The 27,978-nt window shown below is 40.4% G+C and overlaps 1 protein-coding gene across 10 annotated transcripts in view; it reads left to right on the forward strand.

The window, feature by feature from the left end:
• The window catches only part of LOC122974893 (ELKS/Rab6-interacting/CAST family member 1-like), a 138,493-nt gene that overhangs the window by 2,208 nt on the left and 108,307 nt on the right, over positions 1–27,978 (forward strand). For 7 of the 10 annotated variants that reach the window (XM_044342961.1, XM_044342962.1, XM_044342960.1 and 4 more), the window contains exons 1-4: positions 1,060–1,357; positions 10,917–11,894; positions 13,354–13,431; positions 13,701–13,856. In XM_044342961.1, the coding sequence (XP_044198896.1) occupies positions 11,400–11,894; positions 13,354–13,431; positions 13,701–13,856 (729 nt within the window). In that variant the 5' untranslated portion in view covers positions 1,060–1,357; positions 10,917–11,399. Of the gene's footprint in view, positions 1–1,059; positions 1,358–2,579; positions 2,682–2,744; positions 2,815–10,916; positions 11,895–13,353; positions 13,432–13,700; positions 13,857–27,978 lie in introns of those variants that run through there. The other 3 variants (XM_044342957.1, XM_044342958.1, XM_044342959.1) reach the window with 3 other exon arrangements.

Raw genomic sequence — 27,978 nt, forward strand, 5'->3', positions numbered from 1 at the left:
TGGTCTATAAAATGTCAGAAAATAGTGAAAAATGTCGATCACTCTTTCCCAAAGCCCATGATGCAACTTAAAATGTCTTTTTTTTTGTCACGACCAACAGTCCACAACCCAAAGACATTAAATTAAATATCATAGAGGCTAATGAATCCAGAAAATATTCTCATTTAAGAAGTTGGAACCAGGAGAGTTTAGCATTTTTTCTTTATGAAATGACTCCAAACCATTGATCAATTATTAGAATAGTTGCAGATTAATTTTCTGTCGATCGACGAATCGTTGGAGCCCTAATTCCTCCATATATAAGTGTTACCTTAAAGTAAAAGAAAACAGTAAAATCCTGTACATTTGATCTGCTTCATTCTACAATGTTTTTGGCCAGGGATTAATTACTAAATGGAGAGCACAAAATAGTTATATTAAGTTAAATTAGTTTTTTTTTTCTCCATGGCATTAGGTAGTAATACGTATTTAATACATGTAGTTACATAATCAGAATGTGCAAGGTGGATACATGATGAATGCATTTATTGTATCAATAATCTTGTTCATCAGTTGTTTCTTTGAATTTTAGTAAACGATTGTGAGCATATAACGTGTCCAAAAAGGTGATGTAAATTATGAGATGGTACTCTGAATATTATGTTTTGATCACTTTATGTGAAAGCCATTGAGTCCAGTGTCCACAATTCATTTTTTATTTATTCATTTTTTTAATGAGCAAGTTTTGTTTTTAAATGCTAAATCTGGCCTGCTCGGGCCAAAACATATCTGATAAATGAGTTGCATGAGATTTATTACGGGGCCAATGTTTAAAGGGAAATTACTAAATGGAGAGCACAAATTAGTTATTTCTTTCTCAATGGTTCAGTATGAAAACATTGCTAATATATCAATATGAAGAATTAGATTTATCATGAGAAGAAGGCTATGATCTATAATTTCATTGCGACTTTGAATAAATATGGATTATTATGGGGGGAGGGAGGGGGGGGGGCGTAGGAGAGGGGGAGGTGGGTACGTGTCGGGGGCGCGCACTACACCGTCGTGACGTCACAGGAGCGCCCGAGCCGTGGGGAAGCCACCAGTGGTAGAGCTGGCAAAGACGGAAAAGAGGGAAAGATAGACAGAAGAGATAGACAGCAGAGAGAGAGACAGACACAGACGAAAGGGAGCGTTTCACCTCGGCTGACCGACTGTTACGTTACGAAGCGTCAATTAAAGGTTTGACAGCGGCGGAATAACTGAAGAGGATATGTGACTGGCCCTTTTTCTTCTTCTTCTTCTTCTTCTCACACAGAGCGTATTTCACAACCGAGGGGCAGCAGTAACGTTGCTGCTTGAAGTGAACCCAGCCGCAGTGAGTATTGTTGAACTTCAGTATGAGTGTGTGCGTGTACACATGCATGTATCATTACATAGGCTACGTATGTGTGTGCGCGTATGTGTGTGTGTATGTGCGTGTGCGTGTGTGTGTGTGCGTGCGTCTCATGTTGGGCACTTCTCGTCCTACCTCACATGTCACTGTTTTGTGTGGCTCGTTGTTGCAGCCGGGAACATCAGCAATAACATAATTAAAATTTGATGCCTACTTTGAGGTACAGCAGTTTCAGGTCAGCTGTTACATTAGAGCAGTACTCGATGTTTTGTCCAGACTGTCATTACGATACATTTTGTTTTTTGTTATTTTGTTTGCAGGCGACAATACAGCAACGCTTCCTCCCGTTGTGTTCAATAAACCATTATAGCTGTACAGCCCGAGGCTTTCCCGGGAATAGCAGGCTAATAACACTATGTCTCGTCTCTGTACCTCTAAATGCGATTATCAATCTGTTCACTGTGTTGCGGGCGGCAGATGAAGTGCTGCTGACAGCCTTGTGTATTCTCAGAGCCACATAATTGCCATCATATTCCTATAATATTCTTTTACAGCCCCAATTGAGTGACCTTATTCTGCTTTATGGTAGGTTTATGTCCTGTGGTATCGTCATAATATGCCTTTAGGGGCTTCAAGTGAGCCTTTGTTGCTCAAGTTTAGTTTTCATCTCTTGCCATAATGGAGTCTTTTTAGTTGTGTTGTGAAGGGGTCTGTAAAGTTCTCTCTCTTTTGAACTGTTTCAGGCCTTTTTTTTTGTATATAAATGATGTTTTAAATGCTGCCATGTTTGCACTGGACTGTCAACAGCCACGTCTTTCCCAGCTGTCAGACAGCAAGCATAGCCACTCGGTCGAAAAAAAAAAAAGAATGACATCGTGTGTTTTGCAATGCTCAAGGGGGGGAGAGAGAGAGAGGGAGAGAGAGAGGGAAAGGGTGTGCTGGGAAGGGGGTGTACTGAAGGGGGGGGGTGGAAGGGTGGTGGTGGTGGTGGTGGTGAGTGGTGGGTGGAGGGGGGGACGCCGTGATTTCCTCCGTGTTCCGCCCACAGCTCCATGTCTTTGCACCGCCCCTCCTCTGGGAACAGCGAGTCAGAGCTGCTTCCTTCCACCGGCTACTGTAAACACTGGACATTTTTAAATGTCCTCTCATGCTATTGGGAACCTCTACTGTTTTAGAATGTATTTTAATTTATTTTTAAACTTTGCATGGCCTGGCCCTGTATATCTTTCTGAACTTTTGATCCCCTAGTGAACCTTTCTGCACTGAGAGCCCTCTGACTCCTCTGCCTCCAGGCTCAACATCAAAGGTAAAAACTTTTGCCTTAAGGTCTCAAGACCGTGGAACAACACGAGGAACGTACCCTGACAAAGACAGTGGCTCGTTTAAATCACTTCCCAGAACTCCCTTTTATCTCAAGACCATCGAATCTTCGGCGCCTGGTTTGTTATTTATTTCTTTTATTCAAGTAGTTTTATCACTTTGCCAGGGGTAGGAGTTATTTCTATCACCTCATTGTTTAAAGATAGATGGATAGATTTTTTCAGGGGATGCTGAGGTCACCTTCTCAACTCACTTCATCCTTATTTAACCCGGCAAGCCGACTGTATGAGCACATTCCTCTTTACATGACCAGCCTGGGGGAGTCACACTCTCACTTCCATTAACTACTACACACTCCTGAATTAGTTTTGTGCTTCCCTGCCTTAGTGTTAATTGTCAAGTCTCAACGGTACATTTTTCATATTTGTTATGTAGGCGGCACACAGGATTAGATAAATGTGTGTGTGCATGTGGATCGCATTGGTGTACTTTTTGTGCATCAACGTGGATGGTGTGTGTGCGTCTTTTAGTCCGTATGGGTGTGTGTTAACTCCTGATTGTATGTGCGTTTTGTTTGCCCATCCTGCACCTCCGATTAATTTCCTGAGGTACACAATAGACTGGAGCTGATGCTATCGGCCTCTTATCAGTGTTGTGCTTTCCAGTGTCTCAGCCATGTTATATGTCTTATCGCTGATTGGACCAGTGGCACACAGTGAAGTTACAAGTAGCACAGTCACGCTGGTGAGGCAAAATCCGTATCTGGCTCAGACATCTTCTGCCTAACACATTATTCAGTGTCACAGACTGCTAATATATATATTTTTTCCTCCCAAGTGTAATTGGTTTGCTCAGTTAATTGAAAAAAACTCCAGTGCAGTTTGGGCAATTCCAATATCCTGTGTGCAGGATTAGTTCATTTCTCTACTTCAAGGAAAGATGTTGCACGTGGTCTGAGAAAGGCCATACTGTCTGAACCACAAATCAAGTTTTACAAGTGAGAAAAACTTTTTTAATGATTGCAAATGAGTTTTTTTTTATCACATAATTTCCAGGAATAGGTCCTGTCTCTACATGTCTTGCAATTCAGTTAAAAATGCATAAAGCAGTTGACAGCTGCTATTATGATTTGTCATCAATATCATGCCCTGACATGGAGACAATATCTTGTGTGAAACTATGCCAAACCACTAATGATATATTACTTTAACCCAATGGCGGCATTTGATGAGTTATGCATTGCACAGCAGTACAAATAGTTCCTATTAAACCTAAATGAATCATAAACAAGTGAGAAATTGTGCTGTGAGTGACCTCGACAACACATGAGCTGCTGCATAGTTTTGCTTTTGTCTTGTATCTAATATGAAGTAACAGTAATACTATCGAGGAGCAAATAGCGGTCTGATTTCAGATGCATTGGCCTGATAAAGCGTCAGTAAAGCTGAATGTGGTGAACGGCGGGTCATCACTGTAAATCTTCAGAAGGCGTAGGTGCAGAACAAGTACCGCTCTCCCCTTCAGCAGGGCTGTTGAGATGATTTTCAGTGAGATGTGTAGACAGCACCAGTGAGTCCTTTCCAGCCACATCATATCACAATGAGCCTGACAGGAACAGAGAGTAATGGAGAACGATAATATTCAGCATTAATATAATGTGTTTTTATGAGCCCCGATCCCCAGGCGATAGACGAACTTTGTCAAATTCAGCTCCCCCGCTCTGAAACACCAGCTGGCTAAGTATAGGTTGAGTGGTGTGTGTGTGCGCATTTTGTATTGTGCGGTGTGATAGACGGATGTGTGGTTGTCACATAAATAGAACAGGCTGAACACCTTCAGGAATGCTGATGGAGAAAGAGAGAGGCACTGAGCGTAAGTGACAGCATCTGGGAGACAAGTGGGAGTCAGAGAGGGAAAGAAGCAATTAGAGGTAGGAGACAGCACAATGGGAAGAAGAAAATAAGGAATACAGGTGGAAGTATTTGAATCAAACATCGTCCATCTCTCATATTAGAACCTTCTGTGTAAAGAGGACTTAGTGCTGCTACTCGTCATATCTGAAAAGCTCCATGGTTACCCCTGTGTCTTTTGTTATGAGTTTTGAGTTTTCTAAGTCTGTTTTCTGCTGCGCCACCACATATTGGATATCTGCACAAGTACAGTTACTTTGGCATTCAACCATGGAGACTTTCTTGGTAGCCCAGTGTGATATTCTAGGATTTTATGAGGCTTAAGACAACATTGTGTGTGTGTGTGTGTGTGTGTGTGTGTGAGGAGGAAAGAGTGTGTTGAGGAAAGATGACACAAGCAACATGTTTGTTACTGCAGGAACAGTCCAGGGAGGTAGTGGATGGAATACAGGGCGTAGTGTGTATTGGTGTTTCCTGTATTATGTCAAATGCAGAATGCCAAAAGTACCAGGATGTCCTACTATATCCGGTCACATTTTATTGTTTGCAAGCCAGCTTGCTTTTCTGGCTATCCTGACCCACAATCCTCTGCGCAGTGGAAGATGCGTCACATTGACTGAGCCGCCAAGAGAGAACAGACCAATGACGACGCACTGACACAGAAGCCGCAACGACAGATGAAGTAGTACGTCCCAGTTGTATGTATGTCACATGCATACTGTGTGCAAAAGTACGTACTTTGTAAGGGCAGCTGCAGTACGTACTAAAAGTAAAAAGTAGAAGTATGCGATTTGGACGCAGCATCAGTCATATAGGGCTGGCCCTGCTATTGCAATGCAGCCAAAAAGCAGCGAAGCTTTCAGTTATAGATGCTCCAGTCAGGTTTTTCCTTACAATCCTGATTTCGCAACAGTGAAATTAGTCTATTTTAGTTTAATTAGCGTATTGATCTCTTTAGAGCTGAAACCATAAGTCGATTAATTGATTCACAGGAAATTACTCTGCTGCAATTTTGATAATTGTTAAGACTCTCTTTTAAGTAATAATAAATAAATGGCAAAAAACCCCTCCCTGGTTACAGCCTCTCAATCATGAAGATATTCTAGTTTTCTTTGTCTCCTGTGATAATAAACTGAAAATCTTGGATTTTTGGACTTGTTGGTCAGACAAAACAAGACATTTGAAAATGTCACCTTGGAAAATTGTGATGAACATTTTTTGATCAAATGATAAATCGAGAAAATAATCTGTAAATGAATTGATAATGGCAATAAATGTTAGTTGCAGCACTAGATCTGATCACAACTGCCATAATTTATTTTACCAAGAAATCCTATATATGCACAGTGGCATATTAAGTAGCATTGCACGACAAACATGCCATCTACTTACTAGCTTTTCTGGAGCTTTCAACTGCAGCAAACATCTGCTAATGAAGATTGTGACATGTGGTTGAGAAAAAAGATTTTTTTTTTCATCAAACTACTTTTTCCAAAACCAAGATTGAACTTTTATTAACCCGAATGTTTCAGTGTTTAACAGACGTTTCTTACAGTGGCACCATATTTCTTTTTCACTTTCACCTATGTGTGAAAATGAGAGAGGGATGCTGCCCTGTTGACAGACGGGTCTAGGACAGTCATATGCTGGTGTTTGCTGGATCTCATGATGTCTACTGCGTCAGAGGTGTGTGTGTGTGTGTGTGTGTGTGTGTGTGTGTGTGTGTGTGTGTGTGTGTATGTGTGTTACCAGTCCTCCTCACTTGAAAGTGCAGATTCAGTGTGGTGGCTTCATGTGAAACTCTGCGCTCAAGGTTATTATTTGTATCTGACTCTCAGTTCTGTTTGCAGTCCCTCACCCCCGCCACCCTCTCAGGGTCTGAAAACACCACAAATAAATTTTATTGATGTGACCTACAAAACTTTTGAAAACACATCATGGTGTGTTGTGGTTTCCATGAGCTCCTCAAGCCAATAAAAATAAAAAGTCTAAGTGTGTGTTTAGCCATGTGATAGATGATAATGTGTCAAGAGTGTACCCCGCCTGTTGTCCGATGCATGCTGGGACATGGTCCAGCTCCCTTTGACCCAGATGGATAGAAGTGAATGAATGTGTGTATTTTAACTTGTTGTACATGTAGCTTGAGCTGGTACAGTAAATTTGTGTGTCAACAAGATATTGAAGTGTCTTATATCTCTTTCAGACTGAAGCAATGACCCAGGTAAAATAACATTAATGCTAAATTGTGGTATTTTGATTGTTGCTGTGAATCTCCACTGGGAAAAATCAGAGCAGGTGCATTTTCTTTTCTACAACCTTTCACAAGAGAGGGGCAAGTCATGGCTGAAAAAGAGCCTTGTGTGTGCTCTATAAATGAGTAAATGAAGGCTTAAAAAAAGCTAGACGTACATTATTTTTTTGCATCACAGGGAGAATTGGGACACGAGCATGTACATTATCTACAGGTCAGCAGGTCCACAGGGGAGGAGGAGGAATGCCCCGAACACACACACACACTCTCTCTGTCTGTCTCTGCAGTCTCATGTTGGCTTCAAATGAAGCATTAGATGTGTGTGTGTTGTTAGTGACATGATCACTCATGGCTACTCATGTGTGTCCGTCTGTGTGCATCTGTCATATATCTACTGTATACAGTATGTATGTGTGTCGTTTGACTGATTGTGCAGATCTGCACAGTTGTTTGTGTGTGTGTGTGTAGCTGTGTGCTAGAGGCAGGGTCCTGGCCTGTATCTATCCAGGTGTGTGTTTTTGGCCTCAGGGGAGATAGAGCAGATGGTTCCTGCTTCTGTTTAAGTGTATGTGTGTGTGGTTGTAAGTGACTGGCTGTCAGTAGCATCTCACCGGCCAAAGATCTGTGCGCTGCTTAACATTTATTGGAAAGATACACTTCTGCAGGTCTGGGTCAGGTCCCTAAGTAGAGGTGCGGGGAGATAAAACTTGTAATTTTTTTCCCCCCACCCATATTCTGCCTCTAATTGGCTCTGACCCTGATTTTACCCTTACCATCTCACTTCTCATACCTAGACCTAACCAACCAATGAAGGCAATGAGTACTAGCCAATCAGAGGCAGAGTAGGGCAGGTCTTCGCAGAATGCGGGTGGGGAAAAAAATTAAGGCGATTAAAACAGGTCAACCAAAGGGTTGCACAGTTAAATGTTAACTATTGTATTTTTTTAACTATTGTTAAGAATTTGCAAGAGGCCGCGTGTGGAAGGAAAGATATTTCTGACAAATTTCTCAACGAGAGATGTGGAATCTCAGCGAACAAGCAAAATATTTAAAAAAGCCTTCATATTTTAATGTAACCCATTCATGTTTGCCATGTTCGCCAACTGTACCCATGTTTTTCTGTTCTGTTACTACAACAATTACTGAGAACGATAAACTGATGTGAATCTCGTCATCACATTCGTCATTACAATCACAGTCTCTTGATTACTTTTGACTGTTATGTAATATAAGCAATACTGGAAATTGGCCTAGACACTTATGTAAACATTGAATTTAAGCTAAAGAGTGAACGTGAATGCAACAGAAGAAAAAAAGTTTGAATTCCTAGATCACTGAGGTTACATGCATTAGTGCAGTATTAAGGAGTGTTAAAGTCAACACTACAGTATGTAAACACTAGAGGGTAAATATTTCTGCACTCCATGAATTGTCATGTGTTGCAGAGAAGAAAGAAGCCAAATAGATTTTCATTCTTGTACGTGTGGTAAATTTGGGTCATTCTAGTAATGGGAGAGTGTGGATCAGATGGCCAATGTCTGTCTACTGGCCTGAGGATGACATCACTGTCTCTTTGGATACCGGGACAAAGGACTGTTGGCCGGCTGCCTGTACATTTTAAAATTGCATTTTTTTTTTTTAGAAAAAACTGACACAGTAACTGACTCCAGATATAGTGCATGAGGCTGCATATCATACTTTTTATATATTTATCCAGCATTTCTGAGTATTCACACCAAAGTTTTTAAATGTCTGTTTAAATGTTGCTCTCCACCTTTCAAATGCTGCACTGTTAATCAAAGTGCATAGTGTACAGTGGGCAACAACCTTTGAGACATTTATTAGCAACATGTTTGAGCTCCTGTTTAAAAATCATGTGCCAAAGAGAATAGAAATATTACTGACATATATTCAGATTACTGTTTGAATGGAGTACACAGAAGGGCATGATGGTTAAAGAATGTCATGAAAAGTAGGAATGACATGTTTAATTATTTTTTCCAGCTGCGTTAATAATAAGGTGTCTTTGACCTGATTGACTTAATCAATTGTAATATTTAGAATATTTATTTCACCCAACACACATGCACTGAAACACTATTAACAGGCTATAAAAGCGTGACACTATTTCATGGTGTGTCTGCTTTATATGATACGTAGCATTAGAGTTTACATTTCTGGCATCTACCGTTGCTAATCCTTCTATCCAGTGTGACTCATAATTAACAGGGATGGGACAGATGGGCCTTTATTTATCTTTTTTTTTTTATTTTATGTTTTCTTTCCACATTATTATTTCAAAATGAAATTGGATAAATAACAAGATTTAATTGACTACATTTAAAAAAAACCATGGATTATTCTATTTATAATATGTGTTATTCATACAGCAGGCAAAGTGATTATTAGCTTGTATGATAATAAGTCAACTGATTGAATCTTATCTGGAGTTTATTACAGCTTCAGGACAGTAACTTTGATGTAGTTGCCAGAGGTTTGGACAGAATGTGATCTGAAGAAGAGGGCGTAATGGGCGGTGGAGAGACAAAGCAGCCTGTGTGATCATATGAACTGACACATCGGGTGATGCTTGTGGCTGTGGCCGAGTTTGTGGAAGCCAATGCAACATGTTGTTGTGATTCTGCCCCCTTACTTTGAACTGCATGTGTTTACAGGTCAGTGAGTTTTGGTTATCCTTGATTGATTTTTGGCAAAGAGAGCAGATACAGCGCGGCATTCATGACCTAGATATGGAGAGAGTTGAGAGAGATGGAGGGTGGGGGGGGGGGTGGTAGCAGTGTGCACAAACATGAGTAACCACCAATATGCATTTATGGTTTATAATATCAGTGTTTAAATGCATAGAAGTTGTAAATGATGTCCTTGCCATATGATATGATACTACAGTACTGTACATGCATCAGTATCGGGGGAACACGCTCTGTCCTGTGAGCTCTTCTTTAACCTGATGTTAACCTACAAGAAGATTCATGGCAGTTTTACATCTGGCTGCTCAGTGTGCTATGAAGCTTGTCTGCTACACACGGGATACACTGATCTGAGACGCCGGATTGGCAGCAATGCCGGTACTGACCTTATTAAGCGGATCGGGTATTGGCAGACATGACTGATCCAGGTTAAATACAGTTTTCTTTGTCAATGTCATTATAACATCCAGTGTTCCCGCCATCCTCTATTATATTCATTCAGTCATGGAAGGCTGCTGATTTAGTTTTACCTTTTACCTTAACAATGTATACAGATTTACAGACCTTAAATCTGGAAAAAAGAGGTTTCAAAATAGGTATCAGAGGAGAAAAAGATGGATTGGTGCATCCCTACTAGAGCTGCAACAATTAATCTGCAACCATTTTGATGATTCATTGTAGAAAAATGCCAAAAACTTGCTGTTTTCAGCTTCTCAAATGTGATGATTTAATGCTTTTCTTTGAAATATTAAATTGAACATCTTTGGGTTTTGGACTGTTGGTCGGACAAAACAAGTCATCTGAAGATGGCACCTTTGACTCAGGGTAATTGTAACGGTCAGATCAATCGATTAATTGAGAGAGTCATCGGTAGATGAATCGATAATGTAAATAATTGAAAATAATTGTTAGTTGCAGCCCTAATCCCTACTAGACACACAGCTTGTAAGTACTGCGATGTGACGCTGCAGCAAACCGCTTTAGCCATGCTAGCCAGATGGGATGACAGCGTCAGTCTGCTGGTCTTTTTGTTGATATATCAATCATACTATCAAGTGCACAATGCCAGAGCCCAAAAGGATGTTTTTAAATTGTATTCAGTCTAAACAACAGTCAAAACACCCAGAGAGATTCAACTTCAATTCATATGAATTGAAGAAAAGCAAGAAAATCATTGAATTTTCTTTTTTCGTCTCTACAACAGCGCACAAAGAAAATACTGTACACACAGACTTGAAACTAGACTGTGTCACAAAAGTAGGTCAATCAAAACCATAACATGGTCAAAACCTGCAATATGTCTGTGTTTTTCTGATCACTAAGTCTTTGTCTCTTTCTTCCTTTCTCTCCAGGTGATCCCATCATCCCCGAGCCTTGTGGATTAACTTGCTGCCTTCATCTAAAGGAATGCTGTATTGATTACTGCTTTCTAACAAAGCTCATGGATTACAGTGAGGGTGTTGGAAAGGCTTTGATCACAGCTATGTCAACACTGCATCAAGATATTTCAAGTCAAGAAGGAGTACAGTAGAAGACTGACAGGAGTTTGTGTTTTCAGCTTTTACTCTTTGCATTTCAGATTTTTTTTCTGGACATCAATTTTCAATTTATTGCTTCTACTGATCTCCTTGTGTAATTTTATGTTGTGAGCACACAGGCCCCCAACCACGTTTACTCTAGGGCTGTCTGTTTGTTCATGAGTATATCTCCCTGGACACCAGCTGACTCTCTGGACTGTTGTATCACCCCGTACCTTTTGAACTTTTGCACCTGATACATCAATTTCATCCAGACACTCTTTTATTTCTACAGTATAAACCCCATATTCTCTCATCATGTACGGTAGCTCACGTTCCGTCTCCAAGCTGGATGTTGTTGGATCCAATGGTAACGGGTCAGTGTCCGGGAGTCCTGGCCGTTCCCCACGACTCCCTCGCTCCCCCCGCCTAGGACATCGGAGAAACAGCAGCAGCAGCTCCACCGGTGGACTTACTGGCTCCGGTAAAACCTTGTCCATGGAGAATATTCAATCTCTTAATGCTGCCTACGCCACAGGCGGTCCTATGTATTTCACTGATACAGCTGAAGACCCAGTCGGCCTTGGGAGTCTTGGTAGTGGGCTGAATCCCTCGCTGCCCAAAAGCACCATGACGCTGGGCAGGGCCGGGGCCAGGGTTCCCTATGGGGTGCGAGCTGCCATCATGGGAAGCACTCCCAATATAAACAGTGGAGGTGGCGGTGCAGTTATGCCCAGTGATGCAATAGCATTCGGTGGGGAGATGCAAAGCCAGCCTGCACAGGCTGCCACTGTGCCCCACTCCATGAGACAGGTGAGGCACTGATTTGTTTTTGATTTTTTTCACTATTTTTATATCATTATTTCATTAAAGCTTATACTGCACGAAATTTGGTCATTTTGTCCCTCTGTTTGGGCAGTGTATGTCTAAGATCTATACCACTCTAGACAGATAAGCCCTAAGAGGGTTAGCTTATCTTACCATAAAGACTGGAAACAAGGGGAAACGGCTCTGACGAAAGGTAATAAAATCCACCTCTAAAACCCACTAATTGATGTGTTGATTCTTATTTGTGTAATTTTTACAAAAACATGTACAAAAAAGTGTAAAACTGTCAAATTGCAGTTTTATGGAAGCATTATGTGCTGGACTATTTCTTGGATAGGAGCTGTAACTTCTCTGCTGATTAAATGGCCACCTCATGGTGACAATAAGACTCCAGCCAAGAAATAGCGCAGCACATAACCCTCCATAAAGCCACAAAGTGTTGATTTTACACTTTGGTTTTTTGCCTTTGGACAGAGCAAGGCTAGCTGTTTTTGATCTTTATGCTAAACTGCGCTAACCATTTCCTGGAACCAGCTTAATATTGAACAGATGGATATAAGAGTCATCTTCTCATCTCGCTCTTGGTGAGAGAATGAATAAGCATGTTCCCCAAAGGAAAATAGCTCTAAAAAAGAAGACAAAACCAAAGACCTCAAATGAAGTTTATAAAAAAAACCAGACGGAAATGTGTGGATGAAATCGATTGAAAGTGAAGAATCTGAAATGCAAAGAAAATATTATACGTACAAGTATCTCCCTCCTTCCTTTGTTTCTAATTATTTTTTGAACAAAAGAAATTCTTCATCTCCTCTTAACTCTTATGTTTACAGGTTCACAGGTTCGCCTCTGTTGTATATCACGTGCATGTATGCTGTATTTTAAACCTGCTCTACCTTTGCACTTGCAGTACTGTAAGACGCTCTGTGCACAAGTGTCAGCTGGATACTAAAATAACTCTTTCAAAAAACAAAACAGACTCTGCTTGTTGATTAAAAATTCATCCAAGATATTTTTAATTCATTAATGCACTACGGATCTGATGTCAAGTGGAATCAAACATTTTTTATGGAGAGCAGCTTCTCATTAATATTGAAGTGAGGTGTGTGCCATATGTAGGCTTCTCTTGGAAAAAAAAGGCTTCAACATAAAATAACCTCTTGTGGGTTGATCATAAATATTTGCATGCATGTTTGGTCTTGATAAGTTATAATTACAGAAACAGTCTCAAAAGGTTGTGCATGCTGTATTTGAGGGGATTTCCATATTTAAGTTATGTTGTTCTGGGATCTGCTGTCACTAGCTGTTAACAGTGACAGATAAAATGTTTATGATGTAAGAATTGAGCACAAATGCTCAACTATATGATATTACTGGGGTCAAATTTTTCTGAGTTGTACTGTGTGTGTGTGTGTGTGTGTGTGTGTGTTCGTGTGTGTGCTACCAGGTGAGGGAGGGCGCCATGTCAGACCTACAGACACAACTAAGAGAAGTGCTGAGAGAGAATGAACTTCTACGCAGAGAGGTAAAGACACTTGCACACAAACACTTACTAAGACCAAGATAGACCCTTTCATTTTACAATTTATGGTATTTTACCTTGCTCTTTGTTTATTTAGATCATAAACAGTGATTAAATTATAACCTAATAATCACTAATAATCTAGTGTTCTAAATGTGTGTCTCTAAACAAAATTGAGACATTTTGGAGAAGGAGCTCAGAAGGAAAGTCCTAATTAATAAAAATACTAAATGTGTATTAAATTCAAAATGTTTAATGTCGGTTTCTTGTAGCTGGAAGCTAAAGAGTCCAAGCTGAGCTCCTCTATGAACTCTATCAAGACATTTTGGAGTCCAGAGCTGAAGAAGGAGAGAGCGGTGAGGAAGGACGAAGCCACAAAGATGGCTGTCTGGAAGGAGCAGTACAGAGTGGTGCAGGAGGAAACACAGGTAGGTACAAAAGCGTGTGTGTGTGTGTGTGTATATTTCTATGGGACACAATATGCTATACAATATATTTAGACTGTCTTTGCTTGTAGCTCAGAGTCAAAGCCAAGTAACAAATGAATAGGAATGGATGGAGCAATAAATCAATACCAATTTCCTGACCAGGGTTGGCTTAATTTCCTCATCATTGTAACTAATCCACAAGCTGCATTTTCTTCCACACTGAAAAAAATTGTAGAAATCCAAGTTAAAAAATGACCTCACTTCAGCCCAAACTCTTGATATTTAGCTTTGGCTGGAGAAGAGGTTTATCCGCACCAGGTAGCTCTGATTTCGTCGTTCTACTCTGTGTGTCACACTGGCACAAACAAGAGCATATCCTGATAATTTTACGGAGCGTTCTGGTGGATTTGTCTCGCTGCCGCTGTGGCAAGACGGCCTCGAAGACGGGTAAACAGATGAAGCGGGCTGCCTGGTTGGGGACTCCCAGCTGTCTATTAGTTCAGAAGCCATCTGGATGAGACGGAGACACAGCTAGTCTGGTAGGAGGCTGGAATATTATACAAGAGATTACATGCACACATACACACTGGCAGTCACTCGCTGCCTCACAGTGATTTATTCTCATGTATGAGTGCGTGTGCTTTCTCACTTAAGATGAAAACTCACATGCTGTCATCGTGAAACCAGCACAGAAAGTGTTCAGCCTCCTTAAATTAAGAAAATAATCACATTTACATTTCGGCCCTTAATAGGTGCTCTTATCGCTGCATGAGCGCGTTTATTTGGTGCTTTGATGTGACTCTCAAGACAAATGTAATGTGGAAAGAAATATGCGGAAAAGGACGAGAGGTTGTGAAATTACATCACCAGATATTAAATCACTCTCGCAGAAAAATATTCCTGCCAGTTTGGCGTGTGTGTGAAGTCTAAACGCGTGTGTTGTGGCTGCACATTTATTCAAAGTGATGCTGTGTGTGTAAAAGAGAGAGAACAAAGGCACAGATGATAAGTTGATCAATCTATCATGTAGTTGGCCTGCTGCCAGCCCTAGAAAAATCCTCAGTTGCTGTCACTCTTGCACACACACACACACTCCTCTGTGTGTGTGTGTGTGTGTGTGTGTGCTGTTATAGTGAGTGAATATACACGTTAAGACATGTAAGAATATTTTCTGATCTCTCTAATGTCGGGAAATACGTGTTATAATCGCTCTCTCTTTCTTAATCTTTTTCACTTTCATTCCCTTTCTCTCACCCCTTTTAACCCAAGGCATCATTTTCATTTTCTGCTCACATTATCCCGTCACTTTCCTTCTCTTCAATCTTTTTTTCCCCTCCCTTTTTCTGGCTTTTCTATGTCCCTTTGCGCTTTTTTTTTTTTCTCTCCTCTTACTCATTCTCCCTCTCTTCGTCTATTTCTGTCATCACATGGTGAGTCAGCTCTCACTTTCTTTCTCCTCCCTCCCTCCTACCTTCTTTCTTCCCTCTCTTTCTTTCTTTGCCATCATTGTCGTGTTAGAAATCGAATTAAGTTAACTCCCAGTAATTTTGGGATATATACGTACAGACACACGTGCGCACACACACACACACACACGCGTGCAGGCTGGGTCACACCCCTGCTGAGGAATGTGCATCTCAACTCCACCCTTCCTTCTTGTCTCCCACCTTCTTTTCTCCACACTTCTTCGCCTCCTCCGTCATGCCCAGCCCGCTATCTTCACCTCTCTTCCGCCTGCCTACGTCTTTTTCCCTTCCTGCACTGCTCTGCGTGACTGCTTTCCTCTCATAACCCCACAATGTGTCACCATAGATTCCAAACCAAAATAACGACATTCTTATCTCATGTGGGCACTTGTTAGGTTCAGGTCTTTGCAAACAAGATCCAGTAAATGATTTTTATAACACTGTCATACACATAAATGTCAATTTGCTATAGAAATGTATATTTCTAAAACTCATTACAGTAACACAACTGTGATTCAGGAGTAATAATGAGACTTCAGTCCACTCTCATTTGTGTTTAATGGTTGTACTTGGTTCTTCTTAGTTTAGAGCTATCATTCTTCTTCTTATCCTTTATTTAACTAGGTAAAAGTCTCACTGAGTGACCAAGTGGCCAAGAGAGCATCAAAAATTAGATTAGTCATTTAAGTCACTTACCAGCCAAAAATGACAAAAAAATGTTGTAAGTCAAATACCTTTTTTGTTTTTTACTGTTTGTTGGACAAAATTGGCAATTTAAAGATGCCATTATGGGCTCTGGGAATCTGTGATGAAATTACTGATTTCAAATAAATCAACTAACAATAAATTGACTAATCAGTAATGAAAATAATCATTATTTGTAGCCCTCATTTTGTCATAGGCTTTATCAAAGCTGTGAATGCCATTTCTTGTTGCAATTTGAGCAGATTCATTTTTTAAACTTCTCTTTGGTTTAATACTTTTTCACTGTGGATGTTTATTACTTTGTTTTTAAATGTGTTTAAAAAAATAATCTATTTTTTAAGTTGCATTAAATGACTTTGCGGTCAGAGGAACACTATAAACTCTTTTGGCAAACAGTTGCCTATTTACACATCCAGCAGACATGCAACATTTCCATTAATTTGCAGTCGTGTTTCTGTCCACCAATATTAACTCTTCTTCAGCTCTGGTTTGGACTCCACCAACTCCTGAGGGAAATATCTGGTGCTATCTGCTAAATGCTCCACTATGTTCACCAGATGGTTGCTAACTTTGTCTCTATACAGTCGTTTTTTCAGAGCTGAAAGCATCTGCCTGCTGTCACTGGAAATGACACTGATGAGAGCAGTAAGACTAAAACAAAACAATAAAGTTGTGAGTTGTAAAACCAAAACAATGAGCTAAAAGACTCTAAAAGGCTCCATTGAGCTGAGGCTAACTGCAGTGTTAGGTGATAATCCTGCGTGGGTCGTCACTACGAACAATCCCATTCACATAACACATAGTCATTGACATTGTTAATAAAAAATATTGATGATTGACCAGGCGACTTTGCAGATTGGCTGCTTGAAAACGTTGTCGGAAGATATCATATGGAACATCAGTAGACCACATAATTCATGTTCATGTTTACCAACCTTTGTGTATTTGTATTTACAGTATTTGCTCACAGCTGTTTTGGAGAAAGTTTTACATCGCTACACTCTGTTTGCAGAAAAGTGAAAAAACAAAAAATTCATTTTGGCGTATATACAGTAGAAAACCTGCATGTCCGCAGTCAGATGGGAGGCACTTTTTTGTAGCTTCCCCACAGAGCTTTTAATTATTATCCTCTCCTTCTGTACTGCCAGTTGCTTTCTCTTCTTTCACCTCCCACATCCAGTAAATTTGTCTTACCACACCTTCCACTCATTGTCATTACACTCCCCATGTCTTTCTCATTAGTCTCTCTTTTTCTTTGTCTCACCATTACACCCACACTCTTAGACTTCCTCTCTTTCACGGTCCCCCTCTCTTTCTCTTCTCTCTCTCCTCGCTCTCCATCTGGGCCTGTGGAGTTGCTTTTGCCACAGAACTTAAATCAATAGAATGGACACACCCTGGTCTGACCAAATCTATTGATCTGAAAACGGATGCCCGCTCTGTTCAGCCTAACACTGCGGTCAGTGTTGTCTATCTTCTGTCACTTTTAGTGCACTGCCTGCCCCGCCTTAGTTTCTGTTGTGTGCATGTGAGTGTGTGTGTGAGTCTGTGCAGCCGATTCGTTCCACCTCTTTGATCACAGCAGGTTAGTACAATGTTTCACGCAGAAAGAAAGTGAAGCACGAACAAAAAAAAAAGAAGCGATGAAGGAATGTCTGGAATGCTAAAGAAAAGCTTTATGTCTTTGTATCTGTCCTGCTATTTATTTTATTCTCATACATACAGTACATTACTTTTCTCTCTCTTTGTGTTTCTCTCTATCACAATTTTTGTCCGTTCCGCATTTCACTCCAAAAGGTGGTCAGTTTCCATTCAATACATAGAAGAGAATCAAGCGGAAGGCAAGCAGCAGTTGGCATTTATGACTGTAACTTTGACATCCGGGGGTCAAATCAGCATCACTGTTTCCATTGCATCATACTCTCCTGAAAATAAATCCATGCAACTGAACAGGGTTTAATGCTAAAGCGACCCATTGCTACTATTATTAATGCCTGTCTAAAATCTGAACAAAATGATCACAACAAGGTGTAATACGATATGCATAATGAGCTACAAGACTGTCTAAACATCAAGTTTTTGAACAGCGTGTTCTCTTTTGTGTTTCCTCGCTGTTCAACGCGGTTTTTACCGGCACTGAATCATACCAGCTGAACAATAACCACACTGTCTGTCCGTTTCTGGGGCTGCTAGATGCAATCTATCATCTACTGTACTCCAGGCGAGCTGTGTGACATCAGAGCTAGCGTGTGTGTGAAAAAGCTAGAGAGAGAGAGAGAGAGAGAGCGAGACCGTGTGTATGTTTTGAAAAAGGTTGTTTGTCTGGTTATTTGTTTTTATTAGCAGTCTCATATATGTATCAGGTGTGTTTGAGACTGTATGCATGTGTGTGTACATAAATATATTGCTGTGTTTTTGTGACTATTTATTTCATTGTGTTTTGTTTGGAGTAATTTCGATGTATGCATTTTGTAGGAGATGCAGCTGCCAGCTGTGTTTGTGTGCGTGTGTGTTTATTTGTTAGCTTGTTCATGTGCATGTGTGAGAGAGAAAGAGACAGAAAGCAAGAGAGAGAGAGAGAGAGAGAGAGAGAGAGAGAAAGAGAGAGAGAATACCAGGAGGGAATCCATGTCCTTGCATGTTTGTTGGCAGGCTTACAGGACAGTTGGGCTTTTTGTACACACAAGTGTGTGTGTGTGTGTCTGCGGAGGTGCAAGTTATATGGTTGCCTGCATCTTTATAATTGTGTATTTGTATTTACGTGCTTGTGTGATTGTTTATAGGATGCATGCATATTCCTTTGTGGACATGCATGCACAAGTAGTGTGAATGACTGCTCTGTATCCTCCATTTTTTTTATTTTCATCGAGTGTGTGTGTTTTTGTTTGCATGCAACAATTTACCATGATACTACTAAAAATACTTTTTTAGTGGTATGATGTCAGACGTCGTGCGTGCGTGTGTGTGCAGCAGCCAGTGGCTGTTGTACTTGTACTGCCGCAGTGTTTTTATTCTCTTCAATTATTTAACATAATATTCAAGGTGCTAGTTGGGAATAGAGGTGTGTGTGTGTGTTTGTGTCTGTGCTTGGGAGGGAGAGAACGTTTTTCCTCTATGATAATAAATAAAGCCTGATGAGACTGTTTTCAGTTTGTTAGTAGGCTTCACAGACTGACACCGGTTAAGTAAGATTATATCATCATAGTGGCGGAGAACAATTTGTCATGAGATTTGCCAAAATTGTCAAAGCAATATATGTATTGGTGTAACTTCAGCCTAAAGGTTCCTTTTTGTTTTGCTGGGATTTAAGTGGCAAACCTAGTATCTGCTTAGGCCAGTGGGCAAAAGGCCTGATGGTTTGTCAGATCTTTCTTTCTGTGTGTGTGTGTGTGTGTGTGGTGTGTGTGTGTGTGTGTGTGTGTGTGTGTGTGTGTGTGTGTGTGTGTGTGAGGAGGTTAATCCAGACAGGCAGGTGAACACAGTGCCCATTACACCTGGGCGGCACTTTGCCTTCAGGACGAAGGCAGGATGAGATGGAGAGATGAGTCAGAGAAGGAGAGATTTGTTTTTTTCCTCTCTTCTCCTTTCATATTCTGGCATCCTTCTTTTTTCTTCTGTTGCTCAGAGCGACAAAGTTAGAGAAAGACACAGCATGTCGCATACTGGCACTCCAGTGTATTTTCCACTTTATGAACATGGCAGTAAATTAGGCTTTCAGGTTGATGCGGAAATGGATGGTGCCACCAGACCTCTACAGTGGAAATGCTTAAACCATCCAAAACGAGTTAAATAATCAAAACCAAAGACATTTCTTCTCTTTTTTATAAGAGCACACTAAATATAGAATAATCTACCACACTTCTAAAATAAAGATACAGATATTTTACAGTAAACCTACCCTTAATGCATCTTGGACAAGCTTCCGTGCTGACTTACTAAAGACTTATAATCATTTCTCAGCACTTAATGTTATTACACCTGGATTGGAAGTGAGCATCATCCATTTCTAATTTCATTACTAAAAGCTGGCATTGAGCTTGTCCTCATGGGTTCAGATTAGTTTGAATCCAATAGAAATGGACTGTGCCAATTGTTTCCTGTGTGAGATTTCCATTTTACTGTACAGAAAAAAAAATGTTGCCAGCAAGAGTTTCTGTGCCAGCTGGCTACAAAAAATGCTTTGCCTGACAATCTGTATACTGGCATAGACCTTAGACGGGGTGTGAGTGGGTGGAGAAGAATGGATCTGCAAGATGGATTGAGATGTAAAGATGTGTAAAATGTGGAAAGAAAGACGCAGGAAATAAGGAAAGTGGATAAGAAGGATAGATCAAACTGGAAAGCTGGGGGACGAGTGCCAGGAGGAGGAAGGAGAGATGAATGGATAGCACGAGGCGAATTGAGCTGAAAAAAAAAAAGCAGATGAGATGTGAAGAAATGGAAAGACTGAAGGATGTTGATGTGACAGGAGAGGAATGGATGGAGGGTGGATGGAAAGAAAGAAATAATGGATTGATTTAAAGAAGGGAGGTAGGGATGAAGAAAGGAGAGACGGGGAGAAAAGGGAAAATTTAGGAAAGGAAGAGTGAATGAGAAGAAGAATTAATTCGTAAAATTTCCCTTTCCTTTGCTGGCAAATGGGTTTGAGTTCAGTCAAAGTAGTGATCTTAACCACAAAAACATCCTTGTTTTTGTGGTCCCAAATGATTAAGAGGTCAAATTCCTAAAAAGTTGATGTAGTCCTTTTAAGTGTAAGTTTCCCTGTATCGAACACATAATGAAAAAATCTTTTTTATTACAGTTTGCTGTAGTTTTTACCATCATTTCTATCAGTTTTTATAACATTTCACACACCAGTGTAACTGCTGAGATTCAGAAACTCGGCGACAGTTTAACCAGATTTTCTAAACCACTTTATCTGGACGTGAAACTGGAAGTAAGTGCATCCAGAATGTTAGTAATAATCCTTCATTGCACAGAAAATCTGTGTCTGTCCGCAACAGTTTGGGTAATAATTTTACTGTTAATTTTCTCCTCTATATACTCTAAGTTTGCTTAAAACCTGTATCATCATCTGACATCCTGTTGGACTTATTAGGCATGTTCTCAAATCTTAGAAATTAACTTCACAATGTTGTTCTTACTGATCAGAAGGATGTCCAAAACTACAAAAATAATGGACTGGGAAGGAGTGAATGTGAAGTGTTTGGCTGTGTGTGAATATGATAGAGGGTGGACCTGGAAAAGACAGCATGCAGCCTCAGCAAAGGTTTGAAAAGTCTTTTTTTTTTTCCCTTCCTGGCTTTGATACATGATACAACCTCCTCTAAAATGCAATGACGATCATCTCTCTGTCCGATTCTGCTTACCTTGTCTTCCTCCTTCTGTTGCCTGCAGTCTGCACCTCTTTCCCTCCGCTGCTCATCAACCTATGACTCATTATTCCTCTTGTCTGTGTGTGTGTGTGTCCTCATGTCAGCATACTGTATTTGTATACAGCAGGCATTTATGTGCATGTGCATGACACTCACCTTTCACACTTTTTGGAATTCAAATGTCCCACAGTGCCTAAAAAGAGAAAAATCTTTAAAAAGGTTTATTTCATCGTGACTATTATACCTGCATTCAAGTGTGTGTGTGTGTGTGTGTGTTGGGTGTGTTTTTTTTTATGTGTGTTTTTCACACATGAATGCTCATCAGTAACAGATGGTCCTCAAACCTGTGTGTTTATTCAGTCAGGATGGAGAGATAGGTGAGGAAGAGAGAGGAAAAAGAGGGAATTAAGTAAATACAGGGAATGATGGTGGGGAGAAACAGACAGATGGACAGAGGGAGGGAAAGAAGGATGGAGAGAAGCAGGGGAGGAAAAAGAGAGAGAGAGGGAACAAGGAACGGGCTAGAAAAAGCAAGGAGGAGGAGGAGGAGACTTCACTCAAGAGTGTTATAAAACTTTAACTTCAATGCAGAGACAGAGAGAGGGAGAAATAGCACTCTTTCACTCCTTTTCCTCTGTTTTTTTTTTATTGCTTTTACAAATGCACAACGTCCACGGTGTTAGTTTTATAGTGGAAAGGAAAGAGAGACGCAGGAGAGATTTGAAACTGAAAGAAAAGAGAGTGCCAGTTTTCCCTCTTTTCCTACAAGGCTGTGATTTTGTGCGTTTTTTTTTTCTCTCCCTCCCTCTCTCACTTTCTCCCCTGTCTGAGTTTGTGTGTGAAGGCCTGCGGTAGCCATGTCTTTCCTTATAAGGAGTAAGTTTGGGACGGGTTGGTGAGGAATGAACAGAATTACAGTACAGTCACTCCCCTTTTCCCCTTCTCCTTTTTTTTTTTTTTCTTACTCCGCTTCTAAAATATCTATCTATATGTCTGTCTGTCTGTGTCTCCGGGTTCAAAGAGCTCGACATCATTTAATGTGCTTATGTTAAATAAATGTGACAGATGCAATTGGCTGTTTTGCTGTTAAACTCTTCTCTTCCTCTTCTCTCGCTCTTTAAACCCACCGCTGACCCTGATGTTGCATCCGAAAGTGACTGATTAGGGTCAACGCTTTTTCTCCCTTTCTCATTCTCTCTCTCTCTACCCCCTCTTGGCTATTTTTTATTAAATCTTTTCCTCGTTTAGCCTTTTTTGCCTCTTTCTCCCTTTCCTTTCATCCATACTTATTCTTGTCTTCCTCCTTTGTTTTTATATGCATGTACAATCTGATACAGGTCTGTTTTCTTCCATCGGCTCACTCTCCTTTTGGAAAACGAGGGATTTTCTTGTGTTTCATGTTCTTCATTTTTTTTCCCCTCCTCTTCGTTATTTTCTTCATCCTCCACCTTTATCCTCACAGAAAGAAGAGAGAGTTGTTAATCTGCCTGTTGTCTGATGCCTGAGTGGGCGAAGCTTTCAAACCGCTCACGGTCATTACACACACACACACACACACACACACACACAAACAGTATGACCACTGCCTCCAACATTATGTTGTCTGCTGCATATGTGTGTATCTCTGCGTGTGGGCATTATCGTGCGTGTGTGTTAGTCCATCAAAGTGTGCGTATATGTGTCACTGTGTGTGTGTGTGTGTGTGTTTGCGGGGAGGGAAGCGTGACTCACCCAGCGAGGGCAGAATAAGCAAGGGATGAGATGGAGGAGTAATAACAGAGAGATGGTTAATATTGAACGACAGATGAGCAGTGGCCTGAGGGAGGGATGACGAGTGGATGGAAAAATTGTCACCATATTCACAAACGGATTTTCTCTCTTCTTCTCTTTTCTGTTCTCTCAATATGGATATGGATAGGAATTATGTAGATTGCTCATTAGCTTACATACCGGAACAGCATTTTGTTTTTCTATAGATAGTTGTATTTATTTTTTTGTCTTTGCAACCTAAATTCATGTTTTCAGACAGCAATTATATTTCTTCTTCCACAATAACATATCCAGCAACTGATATTTTTCTCGCTGTAATCATTCTGTTCATATTGGCCATCAAAAGATCCCCTCCAAATGCAATTTTACAATCTAAGTGATGGAGGACAAAATTCGCAGTCTAGTTTTGAGAAAGTTTTTCTGAAGATAATATAAAGCTTCAGACGTCTGAGTTAGTCAAAGAGGTTTCAGTCATTTTAGTTAAAATTTCCCTATTTGTGTCTTGACAGACTGTTTTCCTATTTAGCTGCAGTGGAAGGATTTTTTTAAAAAAAGAGGGAATTTGGCACTAAAAAGACAGTGACTTTGGAAGATAATTAATTAATTTGACTAATTTGGACGCCTGAAGCCTCATATTAATAATAAATAATACATTTAATTTGTGCTGCACTTTTCATTCATAGTGAACCTCAAAGTGCTACAGTGTTAGCTTCAGATAAACTTTTAAATACAATTTTTGCACAGAAGGAGGCTTGTGGATTTTGGCCCCCATCACTTACCTTGAAAGCGCCTTATGAAGGGATCTTTTTTATGGCCCGTATGAACAGGAAGAATGATTACAGAAAAACAAAAAGCATGTTGTCATGAAGTGCAGAACAGATGGACCCAAAAGCAGGACGCGGCAGGCACAAGAAACTGAAGGATATATTTATTTAACAACACAGGAACAGGACACAGAAGTGCAGTCAGACAAGGCTAAACAGAACAGAACTAAACCAGATAAATGATCCAGCAAAGACTGAACAGAAAAAACAGGACCTAAAAACTAACTGATCTAATGAGGAGATGAGGCGCAGGTGGGGAGATGGGCGGAGGAGCTGAGGAGAGGAGAGTGAGGTGATGAGACAGGGAAAACAGACAGGGAGCGGATAGGCTGGGGAAAACACAGAGCCGGGCAGCGCTGACAAGGCTGATACAGGGCAGGTTTGAGATGGGCGAAGGAGGGAAAAGCAGGCTGGGGAGGAGCACAGAAACACAGGAGGGAAACGGTGCAAAACAGACAACCACAAACACAGAAAAAAACAAGTAGGCTCAAGAAAGCTCCAAATGCCAGCAGGCCGAGTGGAAACAAAAAACACTCTGTGCTACAAAGCCAAAAAGAGCTGCAGGATAAACAGGCATGCAAACTCTTAAAGTCCAAACATAGACATCCGTTACCCAAAAACTGATTCACCACTTAGTGCGAGTTGCATGAAAAGCATTACGCCCGGAAGTTCAGAGAAACTAGCCCAAAACACATTATCTGGTCGTAAAACAAACAAACTCGTTCTGAACCAGGTGAAGGCAAAAGTGTTATTTCAGTTCTGTATGCTCTTCCAATAGAGCACATGCATACAAATGTAAATGTCAGGACAAAGGTTAAATACAATAAGCAATAATATCTCAAGTGGTCCTTTAAGGTAATATGCAATCTGTCTTTTCTGTCCATCTCCCACTCAGTCAAGACTTAACATCAGAGGGAAACAGGCTGAGGGTCTCTGGTGGACTGGTGGAGAATGGCGGCCAGGGACACAGAGCCATACTGTGACAGAAAGCTTAATAGGCTCAATAGCTATGAAGAAGAACTGGAATTAAACAGACACACGGAGTGAACACAGGAACCCGCAAGAACAAAAACACAAAGAGTCCAAAAACCATAAGTCCATGACACATGTGTCAATGTTCATTTGGGCATCTGAGTATTTTTTTTTTCAGGACAGACTTGACAAATTGTGAACTTATCCTTTAAATTTTATCTATTTCAGGTGCTTCTACCAGTTCTGTGGTCAGAAGTGTGCTGCTTAAAAGTTTAAAGGGTGGAAAAGAATGTGATTTTTTTTTTATTGCAATCATATTGATTATTTGATTCCTCAGGGTAATGTTGTTTCTAATGTCAACTAAATTGAAAACACTGGTGATGGTAGCCACCATATTCTCATATCGGTGGCTTCTATAAGATAGTATTTGCAGCCATCATTAATTTGGAGGAGTGAAATGACTACAGTCTCAGATACGCAGCCTACATATAGTCATTTTAGTTTGATTCTCTAGCAACCTCAGCATACTGGCCATTGCAGATGTGCCACAGGATTTTCAAATGTTCCTACTTACATAGAGTAAGTAAATATTGAGACAGTTCAATCAACGTGACAAATTGTGGGATCAAGATCATTTCCCAGCTCGCACTTGTTTACACCAGCTTGATAAATGTATGTGTCCCTCTCTTAGAGATCTGATGGAAAGATTTGTCACTTTGATTTATCCTAATATTTATGTGTTTGTCACATTTATACACAGTTTAGATTTGTTTCTCTTTTTTGCTGTTTTATCATTTGTGAGTGCAAATAAACTGAAAGCTGTAGTGTAAATCTAGTGATGAGCAGTTTGAAGGTAAATTGGAAATAATAATAATTAGCTTTTAATGATAACATGGATTTCCTGTTGGATTTCATGTTTTATTTTCAGTTGCATGACTAATGTTGTGCATCGTGACTGTGAGCCCAGAGCGTGTACATGTGTGTGCACGCTTCTCGACACATGTTTTCATCTCTGTCTCTATACTGAGTGGTGACCGACCCTCTCGGTCTCCTGTGGAATCAGGAAGTGTCTGACAGGGTCAAAGGTGAAGGTGCCAAAAATGACTCAGCAGAAACTGAGAAGAAAAACACAACTTGTATTCTGACCCTCGCTCTCTCTGTCTCCTCCTCCTCTTCTCCCACCCTCTGTTTCTGCCGGACACATAATTAACTCACTTACTCAATGTTTTCTCCTTTTTCCCACTCCGGCCTCCTTATCGCCCTTTCTGTTTTTGTTTCCTTCTTCTTGCTTCCGTTTATTTCCAACCCCCTCTCTCCCCCCTCTCTCTCTCTCTCTCTCTCTGTCTCTCTCTCTGTCTGTCTCTCTCTCTCTCTCTCTCTCTCTAGTGGTCTGGCATTTTTCAGATCTACATTCCAGCTTTGTGTGTGTGTTGGAGGGGAGTTCTGGCATACACCAGTGTGTGTGTGTGTGTGTGTGTGTGTGCGTTCTCTATTTCCATCTGAATTCTTCATATGTAACCTTTTGAAGTTGTGTGTATGTGTGTGTGTTCATACTATATTTGCTTGACTTCATGCAGAAACACACTAATTTGCATTTCTGACTGTTGAGGCTTTGTGTGTGTGTGCATTTATTTCTGCAACTCTGACATACTTTTGGATGCTTGATATGGATGTGTGTGTGATTGTGAGTGTTTGCCTGAATGATTCTGATATGTGACCATACATGCGTGTGCATTTCTTTCATGCTTAAATACTGTAGCATATTAAATATTCTATATACTGTATATATTGCAATATTATTACTGTAATGAGCATGAATGTGTGTGCGTGCATGCGTATGTGTATGCGTGTGTTCGCTGTCTGTCCTTTAAGCCATCATGCAGCTGTGCTTTTCTCCGTAGATACTGTAGTGTTTGTATTTATAACAGAAGCTGCAGCTAATGACTCATTTCATTATCAATAAATCAATGTATTCTTTTCACTTTAAGTCAATTAATCATTTTTCAGAGCCCAATGGGGTGTCTTCCTGATCTTATCTACACAACAGTAAAAAGAAAAACCCCAGAAGGTTTAAGTTTACAATGACATCACATAAACAAAAGCTGCAAATCCTCTCATTGAAAAAGGTGGAATCTACAAATGATTTGCATTTTTATTATTCCTCCGTGTTGGCGACAGTCTTGTCTGGAGGCGTTTTGTTTTTGGGTTGTCCATCTGTCCATCTGTCCCATTCTCGTGAATGCGATATCTCAGGAATGCCTTGAGGGAATTCCTTCGAATTTGGCACAAATGTCCAAATGACTCAAGGATGAACTGATTAGAATTTTGTGGTCAAAGGTCAAAGGTCACTGTGACCTCACAAAACACGTTTTTGGCCATAACTCAAGAATTCATACGCTAATTATGACAAAGTTTCACATGAATGTCTAATAGGATGAAAATGATGAAGTGATGACATTTTATATCCAAAAGGTCAAAGGTGAACTTCACTATGACATCATAATGTTCTGCAAAAACAAAAACACTTTTCTGGCCATTATTCAACACCATAACTCAGGAACAGAACAGGAGATTGTGATATTTCACATTTGGTCGGACACTGAATTAGTGACAGTAATCTTGGGTACCCACCTTGAAATTGTGGTGATTATATAGATCTTCTGTGCTGCCGGGTTGAAGATGTGTGTGAAACATCCACGTTTTAGAATCTGTAGATCCTTTGCAGCTGCATCCATATCTGAAGCATCGTCTACTGTCATGGCTACAACTTCATGTTCTATCAGAATCAGCTTTATTGGCCAAACATGTGAACACATACAAGGAATTTGACTCTTTTTTTGTTTCTCTCAATGAACTTACATACTAATAGAGATACAGCAGAACAAGAACAACAAAGCTCAGGCAAAGGGAAAGACAATGAATAACAAGCTAAACAACAACAAAAGGAATACACTTGACTAGGGAGGTTTCATTACCAATGTAGCTGAGAAAACAATGGGTGAAGAGCCAG

Source organism: Thunnus albacares, chromosome 23 (genome assembly GCF_914725855.1).
Source record: "Thunnus albacares chromosome 23, fThuAlb1.1, whole genome shotgun sequence".
NCBI classification, from domain to species: domain Eukaryota; kingdom Metazoa; phylum Chordata; class Actinopteri; order Scombriformes; family Scombridae; genus Thunnus; species Thunnus albacares.